Source organism: Strongylocentrotus purpuratus, unplaced genomic scaffold (genome assembly GCF_000002235.5).
Source record: "Strongylocentrotus purpuratus isolate Spur 01 unplaced genomic scaffold, Spur_5.0 spur5_scaffold_20, whole genome shotgun sequence".
Taxonomy (NCBI): domain Eukaryota; kingdom Metazoa; phylum Echinodermata; class Echinoidea; order Camarodonta; family Strongylocentrotidae; genus Strongylocentrotus; species Strongylocentrotus purpuratus.
Genome location: NW_022145606.1, coordinates 23,079,028 through 23,096,150, shown reverse-complemented (window position 1 = coordinate 23,096,150; position 17,123 = coordinate 23,079,028). Strand labels below are relative to the sequence as shown.

At 37.7% G+C, this 17,123-nt stretch overlaps 1 protein-coding gene across 1 annotated transcript; it reads right to left on the bottom strand.

Annotated features, from left to right (window-relative positions):
• Nucleotides 1-2,100: 2,100 nt before the first annotated feature.
• Nucleotides 2,101-11,853, bottom strand: LOC594702 (di-N-acetylchitobiase). Its single transcript, XM_011662159.2, has 7 exons — nucleotides 11,644-11,853; nucleotides 10,754-10,892; nucleotides 8,354-8,556; nucleotides 5,985-6,147; nucleotides 4,965-5,062; nucleotides 3,630-3,764; nucleotides 2,101-2,652 (listed from the first exon to the last, which is right to left on the bottom strand). The coding sequence occupies exons 1-7, from the start codon at nucleotides 11,794-11,796 to the stop codon at nucleotides 2,452-2,454; spliced, it is 1,092 nt and encodes a 363-aa protein (XP_011660461.2). The 5' UTR covers nucleotides 11,797-11,853; the 3' UTR covers nucleotides 2,101-2,451.
• Nucleotides 11,854-17,123: the final 5,270 nt, after the last annotated feature.

Genomic DNA, 17,123 nt, shown 5'->3' with positions numbered 1-17,123 from the left:
CCAGAATGCGAGAATTTGGTTTCTTCTTCCTCACATAAATCATCCCAAAATCAAGAAGCTATTTATAAAAACCGTTGAATGATGGTGGTTTCTGCTATCACTCTCGTTAGTCATAGGGCGCGTTCATGCTTGATTTTGAAGGCAGAATGAGCGATTTGTAACGCTCATCGTAAACGCTCATCGTAATCGCAGTTCCACGGTGCACTGTTCATGCTCACTTCTCCAGGCAATTCTCCTTGGGTGGCCTTCAGCTGGATTCGCAAACCTGTGTGCGCATGCTACGTAGACCCACTAGAGGTCAGTGCGTTGACCCCATTTAAACGCGTTAAAAATTGTAAACGCATCTTTTTGTGAGTTTACGATCGGCGATCGTGATCGCCGTTTTTCGGTGATTCTACAAAAGTGAGCATGAACGCAATCGTGTTTTAAACTAAACGCGTAACAGATGCCTGATTCTGGCCGTCAAAATCAAGCATGAACGCGCCCTTAGACATGTCAAGGGGTGTTTCAGTCAGTGGTGACAAATAAAGATAAATGTCATAAATATGTGGTATGGAACACCGTATTGCACTAAATAGTCACATGCATGTAAATCGTTTACCTTTCTCACAATATGACTGAAAGGAGTCGGTGGAAGGAAAAAAAATTCCCTTGCATCACTTAAATAGTTTGTGATTTCTTTCCGAAGTTGTCCAGTATTCTTTTCTGTTATCACGTTTGCTTTTTAATAACTTTTCGAATGTATCTCATTAGTATGGTACTATGCTGTGATTTATTGGATTAACCATAACAGATATAAGTCTGTTTTCTGTAATAAAGCTATACAGGTAGACAGGACGCTAGTTATGATTCAGATTTTCATTTGTGTATTTGTCAATATTCATACCGAAATCACAATAATTATATGCGATAAAGAAGTAAAAGAACAGAATTGGTTTTTTGTTTAATGGAGGCAAGAGAGAGAAAGAGAGAGAGAGAAGGGGTGATACAATTTATTCAATTAATTTTCCATATTAAAAAAAACACAAATATAACAAAGTATTGACACGTTGTAATAAAATAATAATATAAACATAAAACTGGAGGGTTACCCTTAATAAGCAGGGAGGCACGATAGCTCAGTCGGTAGAGTAGTGGTCTTGTAATCAGGTGAGCCGGGTTCGAAACCAAGTCGATGCGCTAGTGCCCTTTGGTAAGGCATTAATCCTCATGACCAGGTCCCTCAGAGAGGACCTAAAGCCGCCGGCCGTCTGAATGCTTACTTACAAGCATTTATGCTTTCTTAGCAGTCAGGTAAAAAAAAAAAAAAAACAACAGGACCCCGGTATACAATATTAAATTTGTTAGAGAAATATCTAAACATTTGAGAGAATTATAAAACAGCAAAATTATATATAAATCAGGAAATTGCAATCACCTGCTACTAACTGCTACTATAAATACACAGATACATGTACACATTCACAGACACACGTACTTTTTCTTTTCTTTTTTCTCAATAGTTCTTTTATTGATTCCAAACAATACAAATCAATTTTAGAAAAAAAAAAGAAGATGTTTTCCCTTGACATGAATTCAAAACATTTTCATTACATAGATTGTACGATTGATGAAAACAAAAATGATATCAGTTGTAACCCCCCCCCCTCACTATTTTCTTTTTGTGTGTGATTTGTGATGAACCCCCCCCCCCCCTCCTCATTTTTTTCTGTTAATAGAAAGAAAAAAAAACGTTTGTTATTTTTGTGTACCAAAGGGTGACCAACCCCCCCCCCCCCCCAAAAAAAAAAAAAAAAGATGACCCCCCCCGCCCCCCTGAGTCGTTGTGAAATTTTTGGGACCAAGAAAAACATATATATTACATACTTAAGTCTTCAAGATTATATATTTTACAGTTTCGATTGCTAGATTAAGCCTGGTAGGATTATTCCTTGAAATGCACTGTGAGCTGATTCCGGCTGCCGGAGCTAAAGGCTAAGGTATATATTTGTAAAGCGCTTAGAGACATTTGTATTAAGCGCTATATAAAAATTAAATATTATTATTATTATTAAGGTATTTATTTCCAAAGCTCTTTGGAAGCGCATAGAGACGTTATTTATTATTTAATGTGATATGCGCTATAAAAGAACCGAATATTATTAAAACTATTATTAAAGGGGTTGACGGGAAACTAATCAAGACTGGAAATGGGTACATTTGAAAAGCACTACTATTGCATAAAATAATCAATCCTTTCCTCAGTCGTTGATTATTGCTTTGTGCAGAAATGCAAGTGTAACAAAAGATCACTGTGCAGAGAGGCGACAAAAGCAACCGAAGTGTCAAACTGAAACAAAACACTGCTGCCTATTGATGATCGATACAAGACAAAACAACAATTTACTCTTAAGAAATAGAAACAATCATTTTTTTTAATTTCAATCTCTTCAGAAGGGTTAGTTTGACTTTTCAAAATAGCCATTCTCCAATGAACGCGTCCCACATTTCGTTAGTCTCGTTGACAGCCTTTTGATGCGTGCTATAATCCAGACAGTCGGCCTGAAACACAGATACTCCGTGTAGCTGTTTTTCCTTTGCCATCTCAAAGCGTAGAGCGAGACTAGTTGCGTTGTCATACCACACCTGATGCGTTTGCCCAGTTTCAGTATCCTGAGAGAGGGGAGGGATGGATGGAGAGAGAGAAAAGGGGAGAGGGACAGTGTAAAGGAGAGAGAGAGAGAGAGAGAGAGAGAGAGAGAGAGAGAGAGGAGAGGGTGGTCGAGAAAGAGAATGAGAGCGAGGGGGAGAGAAGAAGACAGAGAGGGGGAGGGTATGAAGATAGAGATAGAGAGAGAGAGAGAGAGAGAGAGAGAGAAAGAGAGAGCAAGTGATGGGGAGGGAGAAATGCCAATGGAAAGGGAAAGGGAGCACAGCAAAAGGAGTAGGAAGGGATTTGGATGGACATGGAGGAAGAGAGAAGGGGTAATAAATATAGATTAAAGAAAAAGTTGATTTGTGGGAAAGGTGGGAAAATGTGTTAACATTTTCATTCTTTATAATTATGTTAGCATGGAAGAGTATCATAGCAAAAATGTCACCTAGCAAACATCGTTCTTCAAATGCCCTCATATTTGAAATATCGCAAGTAATAGCTCAAAGTTGGGGACCATAACTTTCATGACACTTGTTTTTGCAGTCCCATACTAATTTATGTGTACAGTGCATGTGACCTTTGGCAAAACTGGGCAATTTTCTTATCATTTTAATGTTTCCTAAACCTGACAGTACATCAATGATGATCTGCTACACGATCAACCTTTTGAAAGCACTTCCACACAGTACTATCTTTAACAATGCAATCGCATGACAAGAACTCAACTTTTATATTTAAAGGCCGTCTGTACTAGTTTGGCTAAGAAGGATAAGACCACCCAGGATGGTCACTGACGGGTGGCTATCTCATCAACTCAGCTCTCAATTAACATAAGAAAAAGAGGATCGCGGGGGACCAATTGTAACCGATTAGGCATTGTTTTCTATATAGAGGGAGCAAGTAGCTACAAGTTGTACAGTGGGGCTTTAAAAGGAACTTCCTAAAAAACGATAATTTAAAAAAAAAAAACAACCTTCTCATTTTTGTATGTTACCTTGTAGTCAAAATATGGAGACTGGTCGGCTTCGCTCCATTTTCGACCTGTCGTAGAGTTGTTATCCAGGAGTTTCATGATATCACCAAAGGCGCTCTGTCGCTGGGTGGACAGTTTATAGAGGCAAACGTCACTCTATGAAAAACATGCAAAACGTAAAAATGAGACTAAGTTTTCTTAAAGGGATCCGGTAACTTTGTCTTAGATCCTTTAAAAAAATCCTTGATTTAGCTCATGCTGCAATGATAGTTATAAACCTTTATGTCAGTTAGTTAGGAGCACCGTGACTTTTACAATCCGATCGCCTGTCTGATTATCAAGATATTTATGATTGAAAATCGAAATCAAATTTTGCGTTTGCCAAACGGTTTTTATAACACTACAGTCTATTGGGGGAAACGAGTATGGTAAAACCGGTCACTCAAAGATTTTTTTTTCTTTTTTGAGGCACTTAATGATAATTTTGAAGCGAATCTTTTGTAGAGCTTCAATATTACACCATATCACAGAAACTGATAACAAGTAGGACCATGCTTCTCAGATTTAACATTTAAACGATGCCTTTAAATAATATAATATAATATAGGCCTACCATTATTATCGTCATCATCTTAATTATTATTGTTCTGTTATCGTATATTTCTATTACAATTAGTATTATTATTATTATCATTATCATCATCATCATCATCTACATATCATCATTATTTCGATTCTTATTGCTGTAATTGTACTATTTGTTGTTGTCATCGTCGTTATTATTATTTACTTCTTATTCAAAATAGTGTTATAAAAGCTAAAACTATTATTTTGTCGTCATCATCATAATCTTCATAATCGTACATTCAGTTGTGCCGCTCCTAAGCTTTGGAATAACCTACCACTAGACATAAGAAAAGGTCCATCTGTTGCTGTCTTCAAAGTTTTTTTGAGGACGCACTTGTTTTCATGAGCTTTTGAATAGTTTTCTTTATTGTGTATCTTTAAAGAAGCACTGTCAAATGGGTGTAGCTTGCCGAGACAAGTCGTTCCCGTGGTCTGACTCGGGGTCAATCGACTACGGAAGACGCGACCGCAGTATTCACGTGCGTACAACCTAATCGAAACCGAAGCGTGAGGAGAACTTCTGTTTTGTTTCGCAAACGGCAGTGCACGCCGACCGTTAATCAAGTCCATTCGTTTACGTGCAGTTGTCCAAAATAACCGTAGATGGCGTTACCCAATATTTGCCATATGATACAGCCCCTTTAAGAGTTTCGTCTTCATCACAGCGCACTAGACTAAATGTGTATATTACCTGCGATATATATAAATTGATCTAATTAACATCATTACCTCTGTCAGCATCGAACAGGGGAAGTCGTACCCATACCAGGGAACAATAAGAACAAGCTTGCTCGAGGGAACATCGGCTTTGATGAAGTCATCTACACCTAGAGGAACACAACATCAACAGCAAACTTAGTTTAATATTAATAGGAATAATAACCGTTCATTACTCTTATTTATATTATGATAACCAAGCGCTGTTATAGAAGAAAAATAATACGGGGAGGGACTTTAAGGTGGGTTTGGATTTTTGTTTCGTTTTTGTTGGTACATATACCTCGCTTAATGTGATTTATATTAAATATAATTTATATATATATATATATATATATATATATTCTTTTTCTAATACATTTGGGTATACATTTTCTTTTCTTATTGATATAAATGTTATACATTTTAAATTAAACATTACAATTTTTAAATTATTATATCATCATAATCACGATGATCGTACATTGTTTTAAGTAATTCGCCTTTTCGCCTTTTCCCCCTTTCCTTTCGATAATAATTGTATGTGTATTATTTTTTCCCCGTTGTATACGGTCCTGTGTATTCAGGCACTAATCTAGGCTTGAATGTTCCTTTGAGCATGCTTTATCTTGTATGATTAATGAATTAAATATCATTCAAAATATATACTTGGGGGGCAGAGCTTGCCAGCCCCATGAACCGCTTCTAAGATGCGTTTCACAAATCCTTTGTCCAATGACAAATTACTAAAGATCAGTGACACATATGCTGACAACTAATCAGAAGTAAGGATTTCAGTAGCTTACAACAAAAACTGTCATTTGTCACTGATGACAAGTTTTGTGAAACGCCCCCCTGATAAGAACCATTAGGGCCCATTAGAACACATTGGCCCGAATTCACAACGGAGGTTTGTGGACAAACCTCATTTTGTTCTTTACAAACCAGGTTTGTAAAAAGCGCGTAAAAACGCATCATATGACGTACGAAAACCAAGGTTTGTCGACAAACCTCCTTTGAGAATTCGGGCCAAGGTGGACGGGTTTCTTTTACCTTTGGTTGTTTTATTGAGTGGTGCATTGGCCATTGCCCTGCCATCGACAACGAGTTCATCGTAGGCCATGATCATGATGTAGTCGACGATCTCGCCGATGGCACGGTAGTCGTAGCACCGCCCGAACGTACACTCCGCCGAATATGGAGAATCAAGCGTTACCTTGAGAAAATATAATTGAAATAAAAATGGGGAAAAACAATGAAAATAAAATTCCTCTATCTGTACAATTGCTATTAATGTAGTGGTAGTGGTTGTTATTTTACCTGACTGCTAAGAAAGCATTAATGCTTGTTAGTAAGCAACCAGAGGACCGACGGCTTAAGGTCCTCTCCCAGAAGCGGATCTAGAGGGGGGGTTGGGGGGGTGCAACCCCCCCAAAAAAAAAAAAAAAATCCGGGGACCATTTTTTTTAATCTTATCTTTTTTTTTAAACTTGTAATTTTAGTTTATTCTATTTCTATGTATTTATTTCATTTATTATTATTATTATTATTATTATTATTATTATTATTATTATTATTATTATTATTATTTCTTTTTGGGGGGAGGGGGGGGGGGTTGGGCGAACAAAATATGTCACAGAGTCCCTTGCCCCCCCCCCCCTCCCATCAGCTTTTTTGAGGACACGGGCCACCGCCGAAGTGAAAAAAAAAAGAAAGAAAAAAGAACGCACGCTGGAGAGAAACCCTTTCAAGTGCAAATATTGTGAGAAGATTTTCAACTCATCTGGTAACTTAACCAAACACAACTCTGGATATAACTGTGTATTTAACTGTTACTTGATTTAAAAAGACGTTATCATGCACTGCTTTTTATGGTCTCCATTGTGTTAATAGATGCCAGGAAAACATCACTTACGGGGTTCAAATAAACACCCCAAAAAAAATCGGCTCGCCGCTTCGCGGCTCGTGGACGATGCTCTGCATCGTCATTATTTTGGTCAATCCCCCCCTTAGCAAAAAGCTAGATCCGCCCCTGTCTCCGAGAGACCTGGTAATGAGGATTAATGCCTTACTAAAGGGCACTAGCGCATCACCTTGGTTTCGAACCCGGATTACGAGACCACTGCTCTACCGACTAAGCTATCGCATCTCCATCCACTGTTACAAATAAAAATTGAACTGAATTGAATTGAACTTTTATTTGCTTCCAATCACAGTAAAAATGACATTACTCATTGTTGAAAAACATAGGCAAAGAAAAATACATTAAAATTTATATTTGTTATAATTATATACATTGGAAAAAGAAAAAAGAAGAAAAGAAAAAGAAGACATGATTAAAAATGTGCACCCGTAAAAGCATCAGGGGTTTAATGAATGGGCACACCCTGAGCGCGCCTCAATATAATTAACCATAAAAAAACTCAGTGAGCTGAAGAAGAGTAAAGGTATAAACAACGCTTACAAGATGATAAGAAGTGCTGCTTAAGTTTACGTTTAACTGGTCTGGTGAACTACATTGATTGTAAAGAATGTGATAATGTGTTCCAAACTTTAGGGCTATTATGGCGAAGAGAAATTGCAACAGTAGGCCTACTAGAAAATACTTTCCACTGGTGAAGCTTAGAGGCATTTCTTTTATTGTAATTGTGTGTTGTGTATTTTTGTTAGTAAATGCTTTGTCTTTTATTGATTCAAAGTGCCCTTGTTCTAAATCAATGGACTAAAAAGAAGAAAATAATAATAAAAGTGCGCCTATCATAAAAAGAGAGAAAGAAGGGGTAAAGAATTGTTTCAATAGTGTGTCAACAAAAAGCGATTTTATGTTTTATGTCAATTGGCAATACAGAAACCAAGAACAATTAATAAGTAATATCAAGATGAATCTTTTTTAGTTGAACCTTTAACGCATTTATATTCATGCCTTGATCTTTCCCTTCCACTTTCCTTAAGTTTCCCCTATTTTATTATATCAGTTTGTTGATTGAGAATATATATATATAATTAAACTCTATATGCAATGTTGTTATATTGATATAAAGTAATAAAATGCCTCGTATGAGGAAAAGAGAGAAGAAAAAAATAGTGTGTCAACATAATTCATGAATTGCAAGTCGAGTCTTATCAAGGATCATTCCCTTTGTAGTTGAATCCACATCAAGTTTCCCTCTTTCTTCTTGAGGTTGAATATCATCACAAAATGAAGCGATCCTAATAATGACTCGCCATCCTCTCTCCTCCTCGCCGTAAAACGTGAGTTCCCAATTATTATGTACATATTTTAATAATAATAATAATAATCCGGTTTTTTATATAGCGCTCAATACACCGATCCAACGATGTGCCTAAGCGCTTTACAGATATATTATTTTAGGGAATATTTCAAGGGCAACACATGCTTCTTGAAACTATCCGAAACTCACTTGGGCGTACGGCAGGGCCTTCTTAAACGCGTCTTTGATTTGTCTGACCATGTCTGTAAGGTAATGAGCCTGCGACTTCTGGAGGGGTTGTTCAAAATCTATGTTGAATCCGTCAGTGAAGTTGCCAACAGCCGACTGAACAGTTTGCTCGGCCCAGGCGGTGCGGGCGCTCTCATTGAAAAGAGTCTCCAAGGAGCATGCACCTGTTATGAATTGATTTAAAAAAAAACAAGAGCGAATATGCTTTATTTCTAACCAGTAATTGATCACGAAGTAAAAATATCAACATCATTGCCATTTATTTATTGCCTGATTATGACCATGACAAGACAGCACTTATTTTGAATGAGTAGAGCAATGGATCGAGATGTTGTGGTGTAGTGCACCCACAACAAAAAGTGAGTCACCCTTACTCAAATTGATGAGTCACTGGTTTGTCCGTACAGTGAAACACTTGAAGGATCGTGTGAGTCACTATGACTCGATACAAATGAGTCTATAGTGACTCACACGATCCTTCAAGTGTTTCGCTGTACGGACAAACCAGTGACTCATCAATTTGAGTAAGGGTGACTCACTTTTTGTTGTGGGTGCATCATGACATAGACCCCCCTACTCCCTAGGCCTATCACACACATACCATACCATGCCAGAGTCACTGTCCACATTTGCAATGGAAAATATATCCTAAAATATCACATTTTAGCGATGTAATCGGTGGTCCCGCTACCCGAATCTGAAAAATCTACTTTGTACGCACTAAATTAAGCCTTAACTTGAGATTTATTTGTCACCCATACTGTCACGAAACAATCTTGAATTGATTCGTTTTACATCAAATAACAAGGATCTAGGAGTTTCGTTGTATAAAACAATGATGCAAGATCATGCATGTTTTCATTCGACACGGCTTCGTGCGATACAATAGAATCTATACACTATGAACATGACTGACAATGAGAGCGGACAAAATATACAGTTCCTCAGGTAGACAAAGGAACATCCCTTCACAGCTATTATGTAAAAAGGTGAATATGCATGTGACACCTGTTCTACACATTTTTACATAATAGCAGTGAAGGGATGTTCCTTTGTCTACCTGAGGAACTGTATATTTTGTCCGCTCTCATTGTCAGTCATGTTCATAGTGATAGTTAAGTTACACACAGCCTCATCAACTCGAGTGCGGATATCGTAAAATGAACGCATGCATCATTTGTATAATAAGCCCACGAATCCAGTCATAAAAAGCATCGTTTAAAACCATATGAATAATTATGCGTACCAATTTTTCACTAGCTGCAGTCAAAACTCTTCTGAATCCAAGATATAAGATGGCGACGTCGCGTCGTCGATCGGGAATTCAAATATGGCTCGAGAATGCGCATTTTGGATGACGTAACGAAAGCATGCGCGCGCATGCATACAGCCTCACTTTCAAGTTGACTCACTTTTTTCTTCTAAAATGCTCTTATGTCGATCTTGACTCATTTTTTACGACCATGTGAGTCAGTCGAAGCATTTTGCAAATGCGTCAGCTCATGATTGACACACTGGTGAAATATAAATGAGTCAATAGAGACTCATTGGTTGTTACTAATGAGTCAATTTACACCTGACTCACGAAAATTATGCTTAAATGTGTCAAATGACTCACTTTTTGTTGTGGGTGTGCATTCATTTGACTCTCAACACCCAAAGGTTGAGGGTTCGAATCCAAGCCGAGCAATTATGTCCTTTGGCAAGACCTATTTGCAACTCTCCAACCAGTTGTTTGACCTGGCACTTGCTGGGTTAATACATAACTGCAGAGGCCTAACAAAAAACTGTTTCAACGCAGATGACGCTGGCTCGGGAAAAAATAGTTGTTATATTATTAGTATTTGGTAACGTATTATTAGATTTAATTCATTCTAAGTATAAAGCCTCATATCAAACCGCTTAAAGAGAAGGTTGAGTTCTGGGGAGAGGTGAAAAACAATTTGTGAGCGTTATCATTCTAAATATGCAAGTGTGGAAGAACATCGGTGAAAAATGTTCCCCGAAAAGCATGTCTCCTCAAATGCCTCCATATTCTAAATACGACAAGTACCCGCTTAAAAATGAGGCTCGATTTTTATGCCACATGTGTGTGTAATACCATTTACCTCTTTCTGTGTACAGTGCTTGTTACTATCCAAGACTGGGCCAAATTTCTGATAATTTTGATGACTCCAGAACCTTGCAGTATATGCTACATGATCAACTTCTCTTGACCGATTCCGCACCGTTTCTTTCATAATGCAATCGCATGACCAGAACTCAACTTTATCTTTAAGTTAAGGCTTGTTGTTGTTACGAATTTCAATTCAATGTTGCCGATGTGAGGACTTCACGCACGTACAGCTCGTTTGAACTCACCCCTCATAACAATCCTCACTCCTTTGGAGTGGGCGTGGCACATCATCTGTGGATCGAATCCATCTCCTACGATCACGGCTGTGATGTTATCCCAGAAGTAATGTCTCCAATCGGCTCCGCTGCCAGAAAATGCCACCACCTGTAAAATGAGAGAAGGTAATAATTGATTACGCTTTAAAGCCCCACTGCACTACTTCAGTGCCATTGATTAGGAGAGTTTGGCCAACCCGGTTCGATTAGGTCACAATATGGCGACTGCTGCTTTGTTGGGCAAGCACAAAACAAAATAATATACGCCATGTTGTGACCCAAAGAAACCAAGTTGGCAAAACTCTGTGTATAGATGGCTCTGCACTACTTATACTACTTGCGCCCTCTATATTGCAAACAATGCCTAAGCGGTGATCATTGGTCCCCCATGGTCCCCTTTCTCTTCTGTTGATTGAGAGCTGATTTGATGAGATAAACGACTGTCAGTGACCTTGCAGGGAGGTCTAATCCCTCATGGCCAAACTAGTACAGATAGGTTTAAAGCAGTTGACTCTCAAGCCTGCAGAGAATAAGAATCCTAACCCGGCACCATGCAGTACGTCCTAATTTCGCAAGGCACCAATCTATATTTGCCACTCTCCATCCAGGGGGCGTTTCACAAAATTTGTCATCTGTCGTTGAAAAAAGGCTTTGTGAAACGGGTCCCGGGTGTAAATGGGTACTTGGCAATTCCTGGGACAATAATGATTATTGCAGGGTCCTTTTTAAGAACAGCATTGTAGCAGATAAGGGTTCCCGGAGCTGGCCTATCAAACATGATATTGTTATTACGCCTACTATTAAAAATGTGCACAGGTTTTAAAAAAATATATGTTTCGTGACATAATAATCATACCCACCTCCTTCTTTGCAGTGGTTCGTATGGGATCACACAATGTATGATTGGAACATGGGCAGGGCGCTGGGTTGAAAACCATTCCATGAGCGAACCATGCCAATCCAGTGACTGAAAACACACAAACAACCAGCATACGTGGGACTAGGAACGTCATTTTGGTTAATTGTTGACTACCAATACACCTTGACTGTGAATTATGAAGAATATTACATCTTGTGCCAAAGTCTATATTCCATGTGATCAGACAAAATAATATTAGATAAAATACGAACTCTTGTGATCAGTATATTGATAAACCTGGTTATGGGGGCGTTTCGCATAATGCATGTTTGCTCAGGTGATTAAAGGGACATATTAAACGGCACAATATAGGGCTTATCTTTGTACTTTGGTTCAATAATTGGAATCATAATTTCCATAAAATGATTTGAATTCAAAGATTACCTGTGCATTGATACTGAAAATTAATATAGATTGACTCCAAAGGCCTATACTTTCACTGTCCCAGCAAGATCTGATTACAAATTTTGTATGTAGGCCCAAACATAGACATCGATGTTTTCTTGTGCTATTTCTCCCATAATTTGCTAAATCTTGTATGGAGACCTTTAACATACTTAATAGACATCACTGAAGTAATGTTTGGGGAGGGTGGGGGCACGGGGCTGATGCCCCCAAAATGTCCTAGACAACAAAAAGGAAGGGGGGGGGGCTAAGGACAGAGAAAGTTTGGGTTAGGTTATCTTCCCCTGGAAAGTTTGACAAAAATTTTACAAATAATGATGATAACGCTGATTGTATATATAGCAAGTAATTACCGTTAGTGAAGGTGATGGGACTAAGGGTGCGTTTAATCGACACTTTTTCACCCTAGAATCACGGTTTCTAAAGACGTTTAGTTTAAAACGCAATGCGTTCAAGCGATTTTTTCGTCGGTCGTAAAAATAAATGTGTTTGAAAACACAAACATGAAACGCTGAAAAAGATGCGTTTTGTATCATGATTCTGCAGAATCACGGTCGCTAAAATTCGATTGAACGGACGGAGTTTTCAATCATGATTGTATGACGGAGCCTGTTCCGGTTTGGACAAAAACCGCGCGCCTGCTTTTCATGCAATTTGCGTTTACTATACCATGCGCTTTATCGTGGCCTGTTCCGTTATGTTATACCCTGTTTTCCTCTTTTTCTCTTTCTGTCTTTCCTTATGTTATTCTTTGTTTCTTCCTTCTAATCTTATGTTATTCTTTGTTTTTTTCCTTCTATCACCTTCCCTTATGTTATTCTTTATTTTTATAATTCTATCACTTTCTCTTCTGTTATTCTCTGTTTCTTCTTTCTATTCTTATGTTAATCTTTGTTCTTTTCCTTCTATCAGCTTTTTTATGTTCTTCTTTGTTTTAATCATTCTATCACTTTCTCTTTCTGTCTTTCCTTATGTTATTCTTTGTTTCTTCCTTTTATTCTTATGTTATTCTTTGTTTTTCCTTCTATCACCTTCTCTTATGTTATTCTTTGTTTTTATAATTCTATCACTTTCTCTTTCTGTCTTTCCTTATGTTATTCTTTGTTTCTTCCTTTTCTTCTAATGTTATTCTTTGTTTTTCCTTCTATCACCTTCTCTTATGTTATTCTTTGTTTTTATAATTATATCACTTTCTCGTATGTTCTTCTTTGTTTTAATCATTCTATCACTTTCTCTTTCTGTCTTTCCTTATGTTATTCTTTGTTTCTTCCTTGCATCACATTCTCTTTTTGTCTTTCATTATGTTATTCTTTATTTTTATAATTCTATCACTTTCTCTTCTGTTATTCTCTGTTTCTTCTTTCTATTCTTATGTTAATCTTTGTTTTTTCCCTTCACTCACATTCTCTTATGTTCTTCTTTGTTTTAATCATTCTATCACTTTCTCTTTCTGTCTTTCCTTATGTCATTCTTTGTTTCTTCCTTTTATTCTTATGTTATTCTTTGTTTTTCCTTCTATCACCTTCTCTTATGTTATTCTTTGTTTTTATAATTCTATCACTTTCTCTTTTGTTATTCTTTGTTTCTTTCTTCTATTCTTATGTTAATCTTTGTTTTTTCCCTTCACTCACATTCTCGTATGTTCTTCTTTGTTTTAATCATTCTATCACTTTCTCTTTCTGTCTTTCCTTATGTTATTCTTTGTTTCTTCCTTTTCTTCTAATGTTATTCTTTGTTTTTATAACTATATCACTTTCTCTTATGTTATTCTTTGTTTTAATCATTCTATCACTTTCTCTTTCTGTCTCTCCTTATGTTATTCTTTGTTTCTTCCTTGCATCACATTCTCTTTTTGTCTTTCATTATGTTATTCTTTGTTTTTATAATTATTCTATCACTTTCTCTTTTGTTATTCTTTGTTTCTTCCTTCTATTCTTATGTTATTCTTTGTTTTTTACTTCTATCACCTTTTCTTATGTAATTCTTTGTTTTAAGCATTCTATCACTTTCTCTTTCTGCCTTTCCTTATGTCATTCTTTGTTTCTTCCTTATATCACCTTCTCTTACGTTATTCTTTGTTTTAATAACTCTATCACTTTCTCTTTTTGTCTTTCCTTATATAATTTTTTGTTTCTTCCTTCCATCACCTTCTCATTCTTTGTTTTATTATTGCGATCTATGCTCAAAACAGCAGTCGACAGTCGGCCGTAAACAATTCCAAAAAGCGCGCGCCGAAGTTGACCTATACTTCCTGGGTCAAACTGCGAGGGTGATGCGCAGTGGCTGGGCTCGAAATGAGCTAGAATCAGTGTTGATGAAAAATCGCTTGAACGCTAACCGCAATGACCTTGTTTTTTGTAACGGCGTTTTGATTTGTGATTCAAGTTTGTGATTCTAGCTTCGAAAATTCGATTGAACGCACCCTAACTATATCACTTCCGAGGCGATCTGGATGCAGCTCCCGCCCCCCTTCCCACTCAGTGTTATTTAGGGTTCGCATATGCGTGTTCCCTCCTTTTGAAAACACCCCCTAAGTCCGGTGTGTAAAGTCAATTTTGTGTATGTACGAGCCGGACTTTGGTGCGTGAAAAGTACCCCTTTACCGGACATTTTGGTAACACGCATGCGGTCATTCCGACCCCGGAGTGGGGAGGGAGGGGGGGGGGGGGGGTGTAGCTGTATAGCGTATACATTCAGATCGCATGCAGTACAACGCACTTTCACCGAAGATAGTACACAGTGTAACGAACTTTTCTTCTCCCATCAATGATGACGTGCGAAACTACACTGTTGGTCATAATGGTGGAATATTTATTTTTACCCCAGTTTAGGAAAGGATTTTTAAAAATTATTTATTTCTAATAGATCTAGATAATGGCATATACTCTCAGGTTTTATTGAATATTAATTTGCGAGTGTTTGTTTTGCGTGACTGCTTAATCATTTGTGTGATACTATGCTAATCAGCTAAGGGACCTACGTCCTTAGGTCATAATTGACAGTAATGAGGATTAATGCCTCACAAAAGGGCACTAATATATAGCTGATCGACACGATTTTTATCCTGGGGCCTCACAGTAATGAGGCCATTGCTTAGCCCCTGAATCATGACCGTACGCAGTGTTTGCTAGGGTACGCGGCCCCTTCCACAAATCCCCCAAAACGAAGAAAATGCAATAAATTGTCAAAAATTCATTGCATTTCCCCCGGCCCCCAACAGGAAAAATTCCTCTGTGTGGCCATGTTTTGAACCATAATGCATGGCCCTACAGAGGAATTTTTCCTGTTGGGGGCCGGGGGGAAATGCAATGAATTTTCGACAATTTATTGCATTTTCTTCGTTTTGGGGGATTTGTGGAAGGGGCCGCGTACCCTAGCAAACACTGCGTACAATCATGATTCAGGTGCTAAGCAATGGCCTCCTTTCTGTGAGGCCCCAGGATAAAAATCGTGTCGATCAGCTATATATTAGTGCCCTTTTGTGAGGCATTAATCCTCATTACTGTCAATTATGATTTAAGGACGTAAGTTCCCTAGCTTATTAGCATAGTAGCACACATATGATTTAGCAGTCACGCAAAACAAACACTCGCAAATTAATATTCAATAAAATCTGAGAATGTATGCCATTATCTAGATCTATTAGAAATAAATAATTTTTTAAGGTCCTTCCCTAAACTGGGGTAAAAATAATTATTCCACCTTTATGACCAACAGTGTATGTTTCATCACGTGATTAACTTTTGACCAATCTTAGAGCAAGACTCTTGTATGCAGGCGCGTACGCCCCCTCCAAAACATACACATAAAAAAAGTTAAATGGGGGGGGGGGGGGTTCAACCCCAACCCCACCACCCCCTTTAACTTGTTTATGTGTGTGTTTTGGAGGACCTCCCCCCCCCCTTATTTTTGTTTTAATAATAAAAACAATTAAATTAAAATTAAATTAAATTAAAAATGTGATAATGGATGACCCAAATAAGCTGACCTTACCCCCCACCCCCCTAACGAAATATCGATCGGCAATATTTTCAAATTTCTAGACCAAAAGAAGAAAAAAAATGACCTCTGATATTTTCTGATTAACTTTTCTTTCTTTTTTTCTACTTCGTTCTATTCATCTTTCTAGTTCAGTCTTTCTCTCTCTCTCTCTATCTCCTTTTTTGATGACACAGAATGTTTCTAGTGTTTTTTTTTATTTGTAATATATTTAGATTTTGATGTAATATTTGTAACATATTTAAATTTTAATGTAATATTCGTAATATATTTAGATTTTGATGTAATATTTGATTTTAATTTTGTTTCATTATGCATGATTTATAATTGTACGGTTTAGTCATTAATATTTTGATCGTTTATTGTGTTGTATATTGAATTTGTCTTCCCAGCTGCATGTTCTTTTATTGCAATGAACCGAATTAAAACTAAATTGAGGGGAGGGGGGGGGGGTAACCACCACCCCACCCCCCCCCTGCGTACGCGCCTGGGCGAACTGAAGGGGGGGGGGGGGACTTGGGGCAGTAACTCCCCTAATTAAATTCAAACGTGGATTATTTCCAATTCGAAAACAGTGATTTACAAATGTTGCTGAAATGGTATGGTTTTACCGATGAGCTTAGGCTAGCCGTTCCCCTGGTTGCTCATCTGACCGTATTTTAATGCCTAAATCCCTGAGCTTCTGGGGGCCCTGTCTACTTGACCCCATATCAAGGGTCTTAAAGCGGACACTGGATGCTTATCTGATCGTAATTAAATACCGACCAGACGCGTACGCATGGGGGTGGTTTTGGGGTTAAATCCCCCCTCGAGTTATTTTTATGTGTATGTTTTATGTATGTTATTTTGGAAAACCCCCACTTTTGAGGTTTTTTGTTTTGTTTTTTTGTTTTTTTAATTGCCAATGACTGACCCTAAAAAGGTGACCTACCCCCCCCCTACTGGATAAAATGTCAAATCGTCAAATTTCGAGACAAAAAAAGTGTCCTCTTAGTGTCCTGATCGTAAATACTTTAG